This window comes from Colius striatus, chromosome 1, assembly GCF_028858725.1.
Source record: "Colius striatus isolate bColStr4 chromosome 1, bColStr4.1.hap1, whole genome shotgun sequence".
NCBI classification, from domain to species: domain Eukaryota; kingdom Metazoa; phylum Chordata; class Aves; order Coliiformes; family Coliidae; genus Colius; species Colius striatus.
In genome coordinates, this window is record NC_084759.1 from 183947074 (window position 1) to 183967833 (window position 20760).

At 39.4% G+C, this 20760-nt stretch overlaps 1 protein-coding gene across 1 annotated transcript in view; it reads right to left on the minus strand.

The window, feature by feature from the left end:
* Positions 1-233: 233 nt before the first annotated feature.
* Positions 234-20760, minus strand: part of LOC104563193 (V-type proton ATPase subunit S1-like) — a 58215-nt gene continuing 37688 nt past the window's right edge. Inside the window, exons 7-10 of the mRNA XM_061988777.1 lie at positions 15956-16206; positions 15285-15338; positions 5975-6212; positions 234-1148 (exon numbers count right to left, since the gene is read on the minus strand). Of these exons, the coding sequence (XP_061844761.1) occupies positions 939-1148; positions 5975-6212; positions 15285-15338; positions 15956-16206 (753 nt within the window). The 3' untranslated portion in view covers positions 234-938. The remainder of the gene's footprint in view (positions 1149-5974; positions 6213-15284; positions 15339-15955; positions 16207-20760) is intronic.

The window sequence follows — 20760 nt, forward strand, 5'->3', positions numbered from 1 at the left end:
AAGCTTAAACAGCACACTAACACTAACACTTCTAATGACTTTATACAATTTTTTTTCCCTTTTTTGTACAAGCTTTGTAACTACTCCAAAGACACCCGCAAAAGGAGGGATACTGAGAAAATTACCTTACCTCTATTAAGATGCTGTCTGCACTGGTACATTGAATTGTACTAGGTTATGAGCTTAAAAAGTGTCAGTCACTGCCATGACACCAAATACAACTTTGTGACCACTTTGGACACGGATCTATCTTGCTGAGTAACTCCATCAGCTGTCCACTGCTTAAACAAACGCATGAGTTAGCATAACTCAATTCTCACATGCATAAGATTACACTAGAGGTAAGCTAAACCTTAATCCACTCATTCTCATTTGTGATATCACATCTGAACAAAGTCACGTATTTTGAAAAGACTTTTCAAGACCATTTATTTTGTGACTTATACTTTATTGGTTCTGTACATTTCTGAATGGTTTTCTCAAGAGAAAAATAAAGAGAAGACACAGCTCAGCCTTCTTAAGACATAGCATCAACATGGCATACTTGCTAAAGAGCCTTTAGAGAGACTGGTAATTTTCAATACATAGTGTTCTACCAAAGCTTATTTATCATTCTCATTTATTTCTGTTGTGATAGCCTTTCTTTGTCAATAATATTTAACCTGAAGTTTGTCTGCACTGCTTTTTCTGATAGCCAGATAGAGTGATAGCCTCTACAGTCTCATTTCAGACCCTTAGCACAGATAGCTGTTAGCAAATGACAGTAATAAGTAGAATTATAATTATTGTCAAGCAGAAGGATCATTTTTATATACAACTTAATTATTCCTTTCTGTTTACATAACCTTTGAAGTTACACATATCACAAAGTACAATGGTTATAAAAATCATAAATATCAGACCAGGAAAAGCCGTAGCAGCATTAATTCAATCTGTGGCTATTCTGTCTGAGGAACTGACAGACCTGGAGCTTTGGGATCATCAAATCTACTGTTTGTTGTGAGCTGCATGATCATATGAATTCCATAGGTCAGGATCCACAGGAAAAGTACTGATGTCACCAAGCCCATCCAGATTCCAGGACTGAAAAAACCTGTACAGTCACTTGCATAGGAAAACTGGTTGTTTTCAATGTTAAAGCCTTGAATCTGAAAATGAAGAAGGTTAGATAGATGAGTGCAATTAAGCATGGAGAATAGGCCCTGCTTTCAGGATATATGTTGTAATTACAAAAAGCACACCTGTTAAATACCCCTTACACTCCGCCCATTAAAAAAGAATGAGAATCAAACCTTCTACATAACAATTTTTCAGGTCTCCTTTTCACTCAGAAAAAGGAAAGATTGCAGAACTCATTTGTTTGGTAAGAAGTTTCCCACTTCAGAAACTTTTGTTACTTTTAAAAGTCCCAAAGGACACTTGTGAACAGTATTGCTCAATGACCACTTAAAACCCAGGCAACTCAAAGCACTCAAAAGGCATGAGAATTAAGACCTTCCTCTCCAACCCCTACCTCCACCCTTCACCCCCCCGCCCCGCTCCCCAAATCATTAGATTTATTGAAATAGAATTTTAGATAACAACTCCTTGTAAAGCAGAACTCCTGAAACCTACTAATGAAAGCCATCTGACTGAGTTTTAGTGGAAGTTCAAGGAGAAAACTATTGTGAAATGTTTCTTTCCCTCTCCTTGGATGTCAGAGAGTGAAAAGAGAAAAGATGGCTTGCTTTATTGAGCTGTGGGATCTGTGTTGTCTATTAACATACAAAACCCACATACAATTTTCCAGCAGTTAGAAAAATCTATAGTATCTTCTTTGACTGTATTCTCGATGTCTGCCACTGACTGAGCTCCTAACATATTATTTTCCTCAGAAGAATCAACTACTGTGGAGATCTATTCTCTGCCTAGCCACCAAATTTGCAAAAAGTATCAACAAACCAAATGCCTTTGAGACAGCCATCCTTCTAAAAATTTTGTCAAAATCAGTCAAAGGATTAGAAAACCATGAAGGGAAGGCAATCTCCCCCTCTACACACATGCACATAATGACACTGATTTCTTCTGAAGGAATCTACTTGATGAAAGAAAGTGTGGTTTTCACTATTTCTCAACTAATTTCAAAGAGAAAAATCAAGAATGGGATTCTTACGTGTTCACACATTCTTTGAAATGGGTGTATAAAGAAAGCACCAAGCATCATAAATCCACCAGTGAAGAAATATGACCTTTGCAGCAATTCGATGGTGGCTTGCATACTGTGCTACACCAGTAAGCACTCTGGGTTTGAGTTCACTTCTGGCTCAGGCATGTAAAGTTATTGTGTAAATAACATGCTTGTTGAGATCAATGTCTATTCCTTCCAGAATGCTGATTAATAAAACCATTATCATACACAGAACTGAAGGCTATTTAGTTACTGTGGAGATGAAGACAATTTCAGCAAATCAAGCTTTTCTGGGCCTCTTGGAAACATCTTTCCAAGTCAGATCATGATAGCTAATGTGCCCAGACTGCCTGCTTTCACTTTAGGTAATCAGACTTCTGATTAAAGCAGGATTAGTGAAAATAAGCTTTCGGGTTGGAGAACTGTTTGCACAGTTTTAGAGAATACAGGTGATTACGAAAGCCTTCACTTGTTAAGCTACTGCTTTGACAACAGATGAGAATGTGAATAGGAGCCATGAAATGTAGTCCAAAAGACAAATTTACAATAAAAATAGAAAGCAGGTGCTGATTTATGTTAATTATGTTCAAAAAAATTGATTGAAATTCTGGGAAACAATGTATATTTGTTACCACATTTACAAGAACTCTCTGAAGCCCTTAACAGGTAGATTTGGTTTAGAAAGGTTTTACCACTTCTGATTAAGAGCCAGGAATATTGAATTTTATTATGTCAATCCTATTGAGAGTTTTTTGAAGCAGGATTATGCTTATTGAGCCTTCAAGGTGAAAGCTTTAATTGTACATTCTTAAAATGCTGTGTCTACTTTTAGGTGGGAGAGGAAGTATATGCAGGGTTCCCTTATTGTTTTTTTGAAGCCTTATCATTCCTGTGGGGGTGTTAGATCACAGGTTGGAGATAAAAATGTGATTCCTAGCAGCATTTCTACCTATAGAAAAGTTAAAAATACTTACATGTGGTTCTCTACTTTTTATGAATGTAAAAGCCTTGTGGATACAGGCCTCTGTACTGCAGAAGTTTTAATTTTAGTGTTTGGACTAGTGTCATTTGTCTTGGGTACACCAGCCTGCATTTACAGTAGAACTTAAAAACAAATTTTGGAGTGGGGTTTTCTCATAGTTTCACTTTTGACAAAGCCTTCAAGTAAAATCTGTTGGGTTTGTGGACACTGAACATGTAACTTCTTAATGTAGAAATATTTTAGCCACAAAGAATACTAATATTCTTGATTTTAATTTTTGGTTTTGTCAGTTTGTCTTATGAACAAAGGGGCTTCTAAACCACTATGCCACATACTAAATAAAAACAGTGCTTTTGATGGCAGCCTCCTCTTTAACTTCACAGAGAATTCTGAGATCCTCAAAGGATAAAAGGCATTGTGTTAGAACAACCATTCCTGTTACAACAACAAAACCAACAAAAAATCCCACCAAAACTGGTACTATGTACAGCTATGAGTGGTGACATTCAAGGCTATGGGCACTCCTAGACAGCATCCCATATCAGTTCTTTAGGTGGTGGTGGTGGTGATTGAGCTAGTTCCAGAAATAAAGTAAAAGGCTGCATCAGTTAAGCTTTGCCTTGGAACAAGCTGTGATAGGCTTCATGAGAATATTCATAGGCTGTATTCCTCTAATACAGTGACACTGTTTTCAGGACTCACTGTGGAAAAGTGCAGTTATGCCAACTAGATTGGCATCGGATCCTGGTTTCTAACACATGGCATAATGTTGAACTGAAAGTCACGTGTCTATTTCAGCAATAAGATTTTGTGCTGACTGCAACCACCATGCAACAGAGTTTGAGGGTTTCTAGACCTCATTCTAGAACAAAGACTGATATTGAGATCAATCAAGTTTCACTATGTATCAGTGGAAGATACCTGGAAAGATACGAGCTAGTTCAGATAGAACTTGCAAATGAGCTCAGAAAGAGGACTTTTGGTTTTCTCACACAACAGAAAAGATCGGGACAGGTCTTTCAGTTTGTGTTCCATGCTTTTGACTTGATCAGAGAAAGACTTTTCTCAAGAGGAACTGGAAGTTTTGTTGTCTCAACAGCGGAAGAAGCTGCTTCTCCAAATCACTAAAGAAGGTGGGAAACCTTCCTACTTTTACTCTTGATCAAGACTTCAATGAAAGGATGCCTACAAAGGGTGGTGCAAGCTTCTTTCCAAGGTCTGAGAAGTCAGTGGTATCAATGCATATAGAGATTCATAGAAAAGACAAGTTGTAAGTGGACGCTTTGTATTTTCACGGCCCATGTACTTTCACAGCCTAGTGACGCCAAAGTGTAACTTCAAAGAGTTGACTAGGCAAAGTATACTTGTATGGGCTCAGGTATTTTCAGGTCTTTTCATTGAAGACACCATCATGAGGAACTTTCACAGCATTGATGTGTACTGATACATTGCTCCTCAAAAAATCTGTGGGACTTGATCCTGGAATTTGTGGAAAATAAATCTTTTTTGGCACCAATTCCATTTCTTTGAGATTTCCATTGTTTAAGCAGAAATGGCAAATCAGGACTATTGAGATTTGGTTTCTTATTTAAATTGTAAATACAACTATATCAGCATTTGTATCCAGTTATCATGAAATTAGTTCATCTTTGACAAGTAGAGTCCAGATTGTAATTACTCCTATAACTTCCATGATCTCTTTAATTAAAGATATCTCTGAGTGCAATATTGGTTTAAGTTATAAATGCAGGTGTACTTCTCTTAGGTCAAGATCAATGCTCAAAAGAATAAAGAATAAAGGTCATCTGTACCTCACATATGTGGTCCACACTACTGCATAAAATACACAGAAAATCACAGAATCACAGAATTTGGAAGGGACCTTGAAAGATCATCTAGTCCAATCCCCCTGTCAGAGCAGGCCGCCTACAGTAGGTCACACAGGAACTCGTCCAGGTGGGTTCGGAACGTCTCCAGAGGAGGAGATTCAACAACCCATTTGGGCAGCCTGTTCCAGTGCTCCATCATTCTCACAGTGAAGAAATTTTTCATTGTGTTTCTTTGGAACCTCTTGTGTTCCTGCTTGTACCCATTGCTCCTTGTCCTATCATTGGACATGATTGAGAAGAGTCTGGCTCCATCCTCCTAACACCCACTCTTTACATATTTGTAAACATTAATGAGGTCACTCTTCAGTCTCCTCCAAGCTAAAGAGCCCCAGTTCCCTCAGACTTTCATCATCAGGGAGATGCTACACAAAAAAAGAAAGCCAGCTGCTTTCCTTCTGGGCCATGCAGCTCCTGATTGAAGTCCGGGTCAAACCTTCCGTTAAATCCAATAGCACCGGGCTTTGCTTCTATCTGTAGGAGTACAGACAGTCTGTATGACTGAAAACAGTAACCACACTAAGCTGTTCTTTCCTAGGTAAACAAAGTGCAAAGAAATCAAACAGAAACAAAGTAAGCAGCATAAAGCCACCCACCTAAGAGGTCCTTGTTTCCAATAGCAGCCCGGTTTATTGAACAGTCATGGGGACTTAGTAATTCTTTGCCTGATTAGGCACATTTTGTTTTAGTGGTTTTTCCTATTCTGGGGACAACTTCATAGATTTTTGTTTTTCAAAGCTGTGCTTTCATGTTCTTATTGCTCAGATGTCTTTTTTTTACCCCTTTATTGAAGAGCTCACCTAGGGGGATCAGCTTGTCTTTTTCGTTTTCCCTCAGGATGAAATGAAAGCAAGGGCATTATGAATGCAGGTCATTCAGCATCTACAATAGCAAGCAATAGTTCTTGGAATTATCTCTGAAATGGCAACGTGTACTCACTTGCAACCTGGAAATGAAAACATCCCAGTTTTTTGCCTCATCGTTGAATGGAATCAGCCTTACAGGATAGAGATTGCTTGTTCCCACCAGCTGACAATGAAATGAATACTCTGCAGGAGCAGAGATGACAGAAACGTTAAATTTCGCAGTGTTTTCTTCGTCTTGTATGATCTCAACTGAATCCAAAGTGGACCAATTTCTAGCTGAACCTTCATAGAACTTGTTGGTCATTAAAAACCTAGAAAGACAATAGATAAGAAAAAAAAGTAAAAATGACAGAAGGAAAAAGTTAATATTCATTCAATAAAGTACTGGTGGCAGATAAAAGTTCACTCTTGCTAGAGGTAAACATCACAGTTGGTATCTTAGCTTGTCCTCCCATGTTATTATGGTGGTTAATAAGTGAAGAGACTTTGTGAATACATTTTTACTAGTTCTTAAGAGTTTCACCTCACAAGCACAGCTTTCCATAGCTGTGGCAGGCAAAGAGCAAATGCAATTTCATTCTTCAAGAGCCTCTGCCAGTGCCATATTTCATCAGTTACCAACAGTTTATAGTCAGTGGAGCAGAACCTGAGAGATGTTCAGTAGGCCTGCAGAGGCTCTCAATAAACATTTTACGGGATTTTTTGAAAATTGCCTTTATGATAGGTACAGGCATGATAACTGTTCTGATTTATCATTGCAATTCTTCCTTGGCTCAGATACCTCAATGGCAATTTCCTTGGCAAATGTCTTAATTTTTGATAGAAAGCTGTTTTCTCTCACCAGAGGGTGAGGAGGGTCGTTAGCCCTAGCTTCCCAATCTGTAGTGGGTTAGACACTAATAAGTTCTTTTTCATTTTGAAAAGGTTTGCATATGTGCACTACTGCGGAAGTTTCCAGCAACTTACGATCATGGGATTTATATATATGTTACCAGCACTGCATTCTGAACACCTCTCAAATGTTCTGAAACAAAAGTAATTGAGAACACATGGAAGTACATCTTGATCTTTTGCAAACTAGGACTATATTGTAGTCTCTATCACGTTATACTCTGTTACTTTTAGATATTCCAGTTACCTCATAAGGAAATGATAGCTTTTTTCTCGTTATTGCATGTTGCTTGATAATTTAACCTACTTGATCTATATATGTATTGCTCTATACAGTTTTCTGAAGAGCTTTTGGGGGATTTTTTTTTTTACTTATTAAGAACACAAAGACTTTAGAAGAGGAATCTTTTCAGCAATAAATGAGACTTGCTACAAAATTAAATATTACGTCTATCCACATTGCTACTTAGGAGTAACACATACAATTTGACAGGTTAGGTTACTACAATAATTGAGTCCATTCTGTTTTGTTTAAATCTGTGTCTTTTAATTCACATAACTTCATCATCCTCAAGAGTTTCAAAATGCTCAGAAGGAATTCTAGAACTCAAAGAGTCATTCAGGTGAGAAAAGGATGTTTTGTCTTACTGCTGTCCTTAACGTTTTAAGCCTAAAGAGCTCTTTCCATACAACAGTCATCTGCAAGCATCAGTGAAAAAGAAAAAAATAACTTTAATTTCATCTAGTACACATTTGCAAATATTTATGGAAAATGTTTTATACTTACAGGGATAAAATTATAAAAATAAAACATGTAATAGCCTAGATATAATAACTAGAAGAAAAAAATCTTTTCCTGATGTACAGCAAAATCTAACCAGAATTTCCATAGTGTCTCAGTAGCAGTGCTATAGGCAATAGCTGAAGGCCAGCTATATGCACAGAGAAGTTTACTTAAATGTTTGTACCAGACACAGATGCTAGGTGTGCTCTGGACATTTTCTGAGAAAATAAGAAAAGTGGTAAACAAGGAAATTCTTTGGGGACTCACCACATTAACAAACAAGCTTTATAAGGCTATATATGTGAGTACAGTCTAAAATGACCTCCAAGAGAAAAATATCCCTTCACATTGCACCAAAGACTAAAATTTTATGTTATTTGCAGATTTATAAGAATTCATATTCTAACTAGTGAAGTAGATGAGCGTGATTAATTTATTAATACAGGCTTTTTCCTTAGCATTTTTCCAAACAACTGATAGTGGATAGCCTCTAACAAGCAAGTGCTTAACTGATAACTGATACAGCTGTAATTCATTAAATTACAAAAAAGACATCCAAATAACAGAAATAAATAGAGTTATTTCATGTTGTTTAATATTTTCTCAGATGTGTAGAGACCAAGTAATGAGCACAACAGTGTCATGGTTTGACACAAAGCCGTTTCTGGTAAGGGGGAAAGGGCTTTAAGGATGGCTCCTTTAAGAAGTTGCTCGAAACTCTCCCCAGCTCTGAGCCAGACCCACTTCTGGGCCTGAGCCAATTAGATGCCTCCACAATCACTTTTTAAGAAGAAGCAGCTGCAAGAGTAGGGTTCTTCCTGTTTCTTCTTGTTCTGTTCTTCCTTCTTTTTCCAGCTGGTGGTGATGCAAGGAGTTAGAGAGAGAAACAACCATGAGGACCCCAAGGTCAGTGAGGAAAGAGAAGAGGAGGTGTGCTGGAGCATCCTGTGGAGAGGACTGGTGAAGCAGAGATTTGTTTGCACTTTGTTAAAGACCCTGTGCCAGAGGCAGTGACTATGTCCAGAGGAGGCCGTGTCCTGAGGGAGGGACCCCATAGTCACAGAAATTGTAGCTGTTGGAAAGAATCCAAGCCAGAGATATTCACTAAGGACTGCGTCCCATGTGAGAGACCCTGTATTGGCAGAAGCCACAGCTGTTGGGAACAACCCACACCAGAGAAGTTCATTAAGGGCTGTGTCCTGTGGGAGGGACTCCATATCAGAGCACGGGAAGAAAGCCAGGAGTCATCCTCATCTGAGAAGACAGAAGTGGCAGAGCCCATTTGTGAGAGACTGACCACATTCCCTGCACCCCTGAGCTGTCGAGGCGGGAGGAGGTAGAGATATTGGGAGCAGTGGGCTGGGCCTGGGAAGAAAGGAGGGATGGGGGAGGGAGATCTTAAAGTGCCGGTTGTAATTTTCTCATCATCTTGCTCTCTTTTTGCTTTTTGTTCTGTTCTATTTCTTGTAGGTAGTAAACTTGCCTACTTTCTCTAAGTCGAGTAGTGGAGTCTGTTTTGCCCAGAACTGTAATTGGCAATGAGCTCTCCCTGCCTTTATCTCAATCCACAATATCCTCAGTTATCTCTTTTCCTCCCATTTCACTGGGACCTCTGCCATCCTAAAGAGGGTGGGGGTGGATGGGGGACACCGAGCAGGAGACTGTTGTGGTGCTTCTTTGCTAGCAGGGCAAAACCATGACATATAGCAAATGAATGAGAAGGGAAGGAGAGAGAAATATTTTCTCTGCAGAACTGAAAGTACCTTGGCTTTTATAGGAAATATGTTCATGTTAAACATTAGAACCAATACAGGAAGCAAACTTTCACACACATGTTATGCACTTTATATATTGTGGCACAAACAATTCCCAAGAATAGGCCAGACTCCCTTTGTGCCAGATAACCATATGCACTCTAAATGCCTCTGTTACTGATCGTCACCTCAAGTAGCTATTCATTACAAGGAGAGATATTTCTGAAAAAGAAGCTAGCTGAAAGTATTACCATTTCAACAATTCAAAGAGAAACACAATTGTTAGGTAAAAGACTTTAAAGCACTGTTCTTGGGATAATTCTGTTCTATACTTGCTATAAGTGGCAACAACAGTGAATATATTAATGCTCTGCAATTCTGTCCAGTTTGACACCTTTTCTCAGAGAAGATGGCAGATGTTTGAACAGCAGGATGTCGACAGTTAGTGTGAGAGCTGAGATGATGCCTCCTCCAGCAAAAGCTACTGTACACTGCTCCTACACCTACTGCAGCAGGACTTCACATTTCTAAACCTCACACAACCAGAAGCTTTCTACAACCACTCCCTATCAGCTCACAAACCAGTGGCAAGTGCAGGAGGACAAATGGCACTGATGCTCTTGCCAGGGAGAGGGAGATGGCAGCTGTTTGCATAGCAAAAACAGGAGCTACTGCAGCTGCTATTCAGAGGTGGGATATGACTAGCTGCTCAGCACGAAGTACTAGACTAAAGGTAGTAAGGGCAGTTCATGCTGCTGCAGTTAGAGCCTCTTTTTACAAATAAATTGAGCTATTTGAATGTGCAGCATGAGATGCTCCCCTACACCCGAGTGGCCTTTACAGGTGAAAAAAAATGCAGTCGTGGCCCTAAGCTTTGTTCCTTCTCATGTCTTTGCCCTGCTTGTGTCTTTTTTTATTGAGGCACTGTATTCTTACCATTCAGTCATCTTGAACAAGTAAAGTCATCAAATGAACCAAAAGGGGAAAACAGAAATTCTAATGTATCTTGCTGGGATTTAGAAGCTCTTGACAAGAGATACACTGACATAAACAATGCAAACAAAGTGTTCTGGAATCAAGAAAAGATCAATGGATTTTTCTGGTTCTGTTGAATATAATACTTGCATTATATGGCAAGCAATATTGCATTATGGTAGCTAATACTGGCCTAAAATTACAAATTGTCTCTTAAATCAAGAAGTAATCCAACAGAAAACATAAAAAATAATCAGGTATGTCTTTAGCAGAAAGCTTTCTTTATAAAGGCTTCTGAGGTGTTGGGAGTTGATGCCAGACAGCAGCTAAGCACTCCTGTAGCTGCTTTACTCACTCTCCATCCCCATAAAGTCAGGGTAGGGAGAACAGAGCAAAAATTAGGCCATTTGTGGTATGACATAAAGACAACTTAAGTGAAGGAAAGAGGAAAACAAGTGAAACAGAAGTAATTGCTCTCTACTTCCTACAGGCAGGCCAATACACAGTGAATGTTCAAGCCCTGGCTACTCTGGAAACCTCTCCCTTTCCTCATCTACTCATCTTGTGTTGTGACGCATCTGTGTCACACACAAAAAAGTTATCAGTTTAGGCATTTTTGTGTCTAAATGTCCTGAGGGCCCATTAAAAACTTGGATCACATCTAGCTCAATGGAATAAATAAAATTCTGCAAAATACAGACAACCTACACTACTTCAGTTACTTGCTGGGTAAAACAGCAGCTAGTAATTCACCTACTCTCTTTGCAAGTCTTCACCTATTGTTGAGCCTGAGTTTCTTATCGCAGCTTCAACAGCTGTTTATGCATTTTAGTATTTAGTTATAATGTGCTCAAGTGGAAGCCTAGGTCAGGATAAACTGTGATTATTTCTACCTCAGTGAGTACTTCTACAAGCTCAAAGGATGTAAAAAATATTCCAGAATAAGAGAAAAAACATGAACCATTCACCTTTTGTACTGATGTTCTGCTTTAATTTACAGTCAGTATATCTGCAGAGTCGCTTCAAGTTTCTTCTCCTCAGATGCAACTCAGATTCATGACCACATTGAAGTTTTCTTCCAACAATTATTTCCTGGAATTATTTCTTCCAATAATTAATCACTGGAAAGGTGATGTAACAGCTCATCCTCAATGTTGTTAATAAACATGAGGGAAAAGATGGTTATCAGAGTGAATCAACACAGATTCACCAATGGCACGTCCTGTTTGGCCAACCAGATAGCTTCTCTATCACCCTCCTCCTCAATCAAGCCAGGGAGGGGAGAAAATAAGATGGAAGCTTTGTAGGTCGAGGTAAAAAACAGTTTAATAAAGAAATAGCAAAGCTGCGTGTGTGAGATGCAAAGCAAAGTAAATAAAGCTGTTACTCTCTACTTCCTATCAGCAGCGATGGCCAGCCACATCCCAAGCAGGGTCTTGGCTTCGGTATGTGTAACAGTTTCTTTGGAAGACCAAAATGAATCACGGCCCCCTTCCTGTTTCTCTCCTCTAGTTTATATTGATGAGCTGATGTCATATGGTACGGAATATCTCCTTGGTCAGCTGTCCCGGCCATGGCCCCAACCATGATCCTGCCCACTCACAGCTACTGGTGAAGGTGGGGGAAGGAGTGCTGGAGGGACAGCCTTGATGCTGTGCGAGTAGTAGCCAAAACATTGATGTGCTATCAATACACATTTTTAGCTACCAACAGAAGGTACACCACTACAAGTGCTGCTGTGGAAAATCACCACCATCCCAGACACAATAAAGACAGCATAACCGGCTGGCTACGTGAGGAGAGAGCAATGGATGTCACCTATCTTGATTTCAGCAAGGCTTTTGACACTGTCTCCCACAACATCCTCATCAGAAAGCTCAAGCAGTGTGGCTTGGATGAATGGACAGTGAAAGGGATCAAGAGCTGGCTGAATGACAAAGCCCAGAGTGATGATCAGAAGGTGGTGATCAACGGCACAGAATCAAGTTGGAGGCCTGTGGCCAGTGGGGTTCCTCAGGGATCGGTTCTGGGGCCAGTCTTGTTCAACATCTTCATCAATGACCTAGATGAGGGGACAGAGTGTTCCCTTAGCAAGTGCCCTGATGACACCAAACTGAGAGGACTGGTTGATTCCCCAGAAGGCTGTGCTGCCATTCAGCAGGATGTCAACTGACTTGAGAGTTGGGCAGAGAGGAACCTCATGAGACTCAACAAGGACAAGTGCAGAATCCTGCATCTGGGAAGGAACAACCCCATGCACCAGTACAGGCTGGGGATTGACCTGCTGGAGAGCAGCTCTGCAGAGAGAAACCTGGGAGTGCTGGTTGACAATAAACTGAACACAAGCCAGCAATGTGGCCAAGAAGGCCAATGGAATCCTGGGATGCATCAAGAAGAGTGTGGCCAGCAGGCCAAGGGAGGCTCTTCTCCCCCTCTACTCTGCCCTGGTGAGGCCTCATCTGGAGTCTTGTGTCCAGTTCTGGGCTCCCCAGCTCAAGAGGGACAGGGAAGTGCTGGAGACAGTCCAGCACAGGGCCAACAAGATGATCAGGGGACTGGAGCATTTTCCTTACGAGTAAAGGCTGCAGGAACTGGGGCTGTTTAATCTGGAGGAGAGTGAGGGGGGATCTCACTAATATTCAGCAATATCTAAATAGTGGATGTCAGGAGGTTGGAACATCTCTTTTTTTCTATTGTATCTAGTTACAGGACAAAGGGTAATGGGATGAAGCTGGAACACAAAAAGTTCTATTTAAACATAAGAAAAAACTATTTTACTGTGAGAGTAAGGGAGCACTGGCACAGGCTGCCCAGGGAGAGTGTGGAGTCTCCTTCCTTGGAGGTCTTCAAGACCCACCTGAACATGTTCCTATGCAACCTGATCTAGGTGGACCTGTTCTGCAGGGGGGTTGGACTAGATCATCTCTAAAGGTCCCTTCTAACCCCTACCATTCTATGATTCTATGATTAATTAAAAGATGTTAACAAAAGGTGACTAACTGTAAATCTGACTAACCTTCATTAAGTCCAGTTGTGTGCACTACCATCATTTCTGATCTTCTTAGATCTGCTGCAGCAATCAAAATCCAAGATCAATGTTCCAATTGCTGAAGTATTTTGTTCCTATAGTAGCACCCTGGGGTTTTTAATTTGCTGTTGTATAGTTGAGCAAAACCTGTTGATTACTTTAAAGAAAACCTCTCTAAGATCTATCCATTCGTAGCTAGTTTTGGAGCACAGTGGCCATAGGATTTTCAAGTGCTCTATGACTCATAATATTTTCTTGGAACTGTAGTTTTAGTATAAAGCATGGTATTATGCTAAGGATGATCAAATTCAGGACAAATGTAGAAAGCAGATAGATTCATTCATACAGAAAGTCATTACAGAAGAACAGTTAAGACCTGCATTAGTATGAACAAAGATGCAGAATGAGAATCCAGGGCATTATTTTGGCAGGTCTGGCTGTATGAAAATGAGATGGGAACAGCAGACAGAGAAGCACTGGGGCAGCACCAGAGAAAGTGATATTTTGTGACTTGGAGTAAAGATAAAACTTGGACAGACTCCTGGTTTGAGAGCAGTATTTTTGGAATAGGATCTGAGGAAAGTGTTTCCTTCATTCCCTGTGGTGTTTAGGGAAATGCATGCCCTTTGATAATTCACAGTATTGAAGACAAAAAATGCTTGACTCCTACAATCAAAGACAAGTCTCAAGGATCCTAGATACCACTAATTACAACAGTAAAAAAAGTAAAAATACTATACTAGCAGCAATCTTATCTGTGCATTATGTTCTTTCACAAAGGTCTAGGTGAGTGGAGGGAAGGGGAGACGTTAAATAACAAAGCACTCACAGTGGTTTTGTCACCTATCATCTTCTATGATGATGATTGCAAGTGTGTCTGTGTACTCCAAATACAACTCTGAACACACCACCAACTTTTTCAACCTAAGTCCTTCTGGGAGTCCTTTTACCTAAATGTAGGACGACCTATCTCAGTGTAAATAATGGTATTTATTAATTTGTGCTGGTCATCTTGGTGCAATGCGACTCTTCTACCAAAATATTGTTCAAGCCCCGATTGTCTCCTACATTGTAACATTAAACTTGATCTCTTTGGTTTCCTTGGATTTCAATTTTCCTTATTCAAGGTGTCAAAAGCATTTTAGATGTCAAAAGTCATTTCTTCTTCGGCTGCCCAAACAAACATTCAGTTCATCCTCTGATATATGCAAATTTAATTCAGTGCAAGTCCTCACAAATAAATATAAATGATTAACTGAGGTGCCTAAATGACAATAACAAGACATATTATCTTTTCCAGAGCTTAAGAAAAGTAATTTAAACTGCTATTCCTGCCACTGAGGAAATAATGGAGATTGCTATGCAGCCATATAGCACCCCTCAAACAGTAGCAGCTGCTTTACTCATCCTTAGAATCCACGAGTGAGAGCAACAACTGCAAGTTCTCCCTTTGAGTTTTCCTAAGAAGTCTTCCCATTCCTTCATTTTTCTCCCTTCTTTTCATAACAGGAGAAACATGGTCTCGTCATCAGCCACGGAGCAGAAAAAATTACAAGCCACCAGCTAGCTCTGACAGAGTACACTGACAATCCACATTAGGACCAAATACAACCCTGGTCATGCAAATAGACCTAGAAGTGCTTAGAAATCACAGCTGGATTTCCCAGAGGCAGGATAGTGGGTTGATCCTATTGACAAATCACAGTTTTGCATATACCAGCACCTTACAGTATTATTGTTTGCTCCCACCACTTTTTCAGAACCTCATCTGAGCATATTTATATATTCTCTATGTAAAGCCTGTATTATTGTTCTCCTGCACAGTAACTCCTCAGAATAGAAAGTAAATCATAATTTGAAAAACATTTTCACTTCTCTTTTTTTCCCCTCCTAATTTACAAACAAGCTTTGCACATCACAAAGATCTATTAAAGAATAAATCACAAGTTACCTTATCTCTAGGCTGCTGATTCCATTCACTGGCTTTGTGTATTTTAATGACAGTCTAAGAATAAGAAAGAGATTTTTAATGTTAGAGTAGTCAGCGTTAATTAGATCATTGTGACATTTAAGAGAAATATTCTAATATAGAATAGAATATTCCAAATCAACAGGCAATTACAAAAGTCATATAGCAAAGGTTCAGTACACAGAAAAATATGACAAAATATTTTTAAAGGTTGTTTTACCCTAAAGCAGGTGCTTCAAAGTAAAGGGAAACAGAGATCAAGTTTCATTAATGTACTTTCAGATGAATTACTACATAGTAACTGGTAATACACCTGTTCAAGGGAATTTTACAATGAAATGATTATCCAATTAATGCCAATGGAAATTCTTTTGGCCATGTGATTGGGCACAGGGAAACCTGTTTTGAGCAAATATAAACAAAGAAGGAAGTCAGGTAAGTCGGGGAAAAAAAAAAGTGAAAATGAGAGGCTGCATCTGAACAATTTTTGTGGTCTTGACCCAATCTTTTTCTTCTAAGAATATTCAATTTCTTGTTTTTTGTTTTGGATGCTTCAGAAGAAGAAAATGAAATTATTAACTTGCCATTGCACCATTTCTGATTAGTTATCAGAATCACCAGTGTTATGATATGAAATTTCCTGTGCTACTCACGTTGTGTTGACATCTGAGCACTCAGACGAAGTAGTAGTCACATTCACTGTTACAAATGTTGCATTTGTCAAATCTATAAAAACTGAATTGTTGGCTTGGAGGCTGAAATTACTCGCATAAAAAAGGATGCATGTATCATTTCCAGTGGTCACATTCAAAGGAGGATATGATAAACTGTCTTCTTCCTCAGTGGCCATTAATTGTCGTCTTAACTTCCCCATCACATCAGTTCTTCTAGAAATGTGCATTATCTACAATAACAGCACATTAACAATTCATCTCCTTTGTAAGAGACAGTATCAACTGAACACAGACCGTCACCATTCTGTACCATGAGTACACACCCTTCTTAAATCCTCAGTCAATCACAATATTTTTTATTGTCTGTCGATTTAATTGGCAGCATGGAGGCTCAGGAGGTGATGTTAACCTAGGTTCCCATGGTCAAGTGTCCACATGTAAAAACAAGCATCATTGGTATCAGGCAAATGAATGTGAAACCTTGTTAGTGCTGCCTTAAGAGAGTAGTATGCTAATAGATAAAGATTTTCAATACAGAATAATATACTGTAAGAAATTAACTTTTTTTGGTGTGCAATAAAGTCAAATGAAAACTTCAAGATGCCAACTCTGCGGCCACTCACCTTAGTCATGATAGCAGTTCTTGCACTTTTTATTTCATCAGCCATGAAAGCAGGCTAAACGGTTGGTAAAATAGCCCCACTGGTATCAACGGTAAAAGCTAACTGACCTTATCAAACAATAACTTTATCCTGTCGGTCATATCTTATTCTTCACTTCTTACTCTGTTCATATCTAGACTATTCCATCTCTTTTTAAGACTCATGTCAGCTTTACAACTTTGTATTCTACAAGTGGCCTCTGCCTTTGGATAACTTTGGGACACAAGAAATGAGAGGCATCACAGCGGTTACCAGAACTATAATTACGTGGAGCTATTGCCTGGAACCACTTTTTAAAAGAGGCAAGGACCATTTTCCAGTCTGGAACAGAGGCCATAATATGATTTTATAACCTGCCTGTGGAGAGGAGCCCCAGAAGACTTTTGTCACCTTAACCACTGCTCTCTAAATGGTACAGACCATTTGTTCTTTACAACACATCATTGCAGATATCTCACTCTATGAACAAAGTAGAAAGGGCCGAGTTAAAAACCTTTGACTAAACACTCAAATGAAGATTGCAGTCTTCTTCTCTCATACATGCATACTTTATGAATTTCTTTCTAATTACGAGTAGTGCCTTTTCAAATACATCTGAACATGCATTATTTTAAATGAATACCATTTTCTTTAAGAGTGTACAACAAAAGAAAATATTCAACTTTTGATATAAAACTTTTAATCTTCCCTTAGGCTCTCCTGAAATGTAATCATTTTATTTCAAACTGAGAGAAAGAGCTGAAGTCTAAATTATATCCTGTCTAACAATTGACTTCACTATGTGGGCCCCACGTATCATCCAAAGAGGGCTTTAAAAACCACCTGCTAATAGCTGAAAACAATGCTACATTGGAGACCGTGATTGGACTAACTTGGGGGATGAGGTTTAAATTTCTTAAAATAAAAAGAAAGCTATTAGAATATAATCATGAGACTACAGTTTTATTTCTGTTGTTCTACTACCAGTACTTTGTCATGAGGCTCTCACATAAAGATTCCCTTTAGTCTCTAAAAAAGCATATGAACTGAAAAAGTGTTTGCCTGTGAAGAAGGGATGTAGGACTAAGACATCCACTTGTTTCCTGTTATTAAACCTGTTTTATCAAATTTACCTGTGCTGCAGAGGGAGGCAACACAGCTTGCCAAAACCATTTCTAAAATGACCTTTGTTTCAGTCATATTTGTGGCTGAAAATACAGGCAGTCACGGACTGTGATCCCAGCAAGCCCTCACTTGCACAGCTACAGGCGGGCAGGGCAACTGCACTAAATGAGAGCCTAAAAGTGTCAGCTCTGGAGAAAGGTCCCCCAAACACTCACCAACCTGTATATTCATCTCTTTAGCCTGGAGATGAGAGCTTACCCAGTACATCCCTGCCTCTCTGTTTCATGCACATTTTCTTATTCTTTTGTTGCTACACAAACATGACCTTACTGAACCAAAATCATCATCCTTGTGCCATATATTTAAAGCTGAACCATAAATGACAAGGTACTTCCTTGAGAAAATGATTATATTTACACTTAATTCTTGTAAATCATATTATTTTGGAACAAACCACAGTGGTAGTGTTGTCAATCATTAAACCATATTTTATTCAGCTGTTTAGTTCTCCCTTTGCCTTTACCTAACCTGAACCACGGGCTTTGTGAGTCACTGTCTTGTTCCTTTGGATTTCTCAACGACATTTTCTGATCTCAGATATGCAGTGAATAATCACGAGACCTGATTAAATAAGATGTAGTAAAGGTGTCATTCACATTGTCCTAGATCAGAACTGAATACTGTAATGACTATCTGAACCTTCAAAAGAAGTAGCCTAGAAAAAATTCTTCCCTTTGATCTGTTTTGTAAGCCTCCCAATTTAGAATCATCTCTCTTGGAAAGACAGCTGATCTGGCAACATTTTGATGCACCAACATACTGATCTTTTTCAAAGCAAACAGACTTTACATCCAAAATTATTCATTTGTTTTGTTATTGCTGTTAGGCTTTTGTTGGCTGTTCCAAAACAGAATGGCTAGAGACAAGGAAAAAAAAAATGGAGACATTTTATATATTTGAAATTAGAAACAAATATGTTGAATGGTTGCAAATATATGAAAAAAATCACACCAAAATACTGCAAAAATAAAATTTTCACTGGCTGAAATGATGAATGGCAATGAACTATAGAAGCAGACTACATTTCACACTACTTTCAACATGAGATTTCTGAAAATCAGTTCAACAGATAGCTACACCTTCTTTTTCAACCTTGTACTTCTTGACCTTTCTGTTCTGGTACTGCTTGTTGCTCCTTTTCATTCCTAACAGCATTTACCCATGACCCCATCCCCTCTGTGGGGTTGTCCCTCTTATTGTAACAGCTAGAGGAAGGGGAAGGTCTTTCTGTGCTTTTAAGGGGAGAGGAGAGAAGGAAGAAAGGTCTACTCCCTTCCTCTTTTTAGGTTCCATCTTAGTCTAGTCTCTACCTCCTTACTGTACTGTGAACCACATTCTCTGTATATACTCTGGATATACTTTGGAAAAATGGCAAATCCATTTTTCCAAATTTAGTCATAACACAAACCAGTTGTTAGAATCACAAAACTACATAAAAATCTTTGTTTCTACTAAAAAAAAGTGCAGTTAAGAAACAGATGTTGCTTTAATAGGGACCTTTAACTTTTTTTTTTTTCATAAGATACCATTTAAAAACTGACACTAGAAGGTTGCCATGTGTTGAGTTCTGAGGTGCTTGCTCCTAGCAGAATGGAATATCATGTTGCTTGCTGGGGTTTGGCTGTGGCACATCAGAAGCTATTCAACATTCACATCCCAGCACATTTCCAGTGATCCCAGTATCAGCACATTTAAAATCTTTTTTTCTGAAATGACCATTTCAGTCTCCTTCTCACGTAAACAGGTCAGTTTTCCTCCATGTTTTCTAACTGCTGTAGCCTCATGAACTCACTATGGGCAACATCACCACCACATCTGCTAATAGAACAGCTTTTCTGATAGACACTGTACCATAAATCTGTGATTGCAGGCAATGCCTATTTGTACATCATTCCTCAAGGGCAAAAATTTTAAAGGCAAGCACTACAATTTGGTATCACCACAAACATGTTATTTTCAGCGTCAAGTACATAAAATTGCATGTATAGAAAGTAGAAAGAATGTATTTGATTACACATATTTTATTCATCGGTCAGTGCAAGACAGTAGCATCACAGCACTTAGAGATAACAAAATCTAGAATACTAAGCAGAGTCACCAATTATCTCTGGTTTTGAGAGTATGAACTGTTTACATTGCAATAATTTCTACTGGCATGTGGGTTTTCATTTTCTCTTCATCTCTAGGCTATCTTAAAATTTCATTTCAGTTTTGGCCTTAGATTTGGTAAATCTTTCATTCTATATAAACTTCAAGCAGTCTTCCTCTTTTATGGAGGAGACTCTGGATTCATCCTGGATTCATCCTCTCATACACCAGAGTGTCATACTGCCATCCAGAGGCACCTCCATAGGCTGAAGACATGAGCTGATAGGGACATTATGAAGGGGAAATGCAAAGTCCTTCTCTGAGGGAGGATCAACCCCATGCACCAGTACATACTGGTGGCCAACTGGCTGGAAAGCAGCTTTGCAGAAGCCGAGAGTCCTGGTGGACGCCAAAATGAAGATGAGCTAGTGATGTGGCAAAGGAGGATAATGGTAACCTGGATTGCCTTAGTCAAAGTATTGTCAGCAGGTCAAAGGCAGGAGATCCTTGCCCTCTCCTCAGGACTGCTAAGAACACACCTGGAGTTCTGGGTCCAGTGCTAGTTTTCTCAGTAAAGGAGAGACATGGACATTTTCAACAAAGTACACCAAAGGATAAGCAAGGGTCTGGAGTACCTTTGCTGTGTGACAGCCATCTGAACATGAGCCAGCCGTGTGCCCCGATGGCCAAGAAGGCCAAAGGCATCCTGGCCTGTACCAGGAACAGTGTCGTCAGCAAGAGAGGGAGGTGATCATTCCCCTGTACTCAGCTTTGGTGAGGCCGCACCTTGAATACTGTGTCCAGTTTTGGGCCCCTCTCTACAGGAAGGACATGGAGGTGCTGGAGAGGATCCAGAGGCAGGCAATCAAG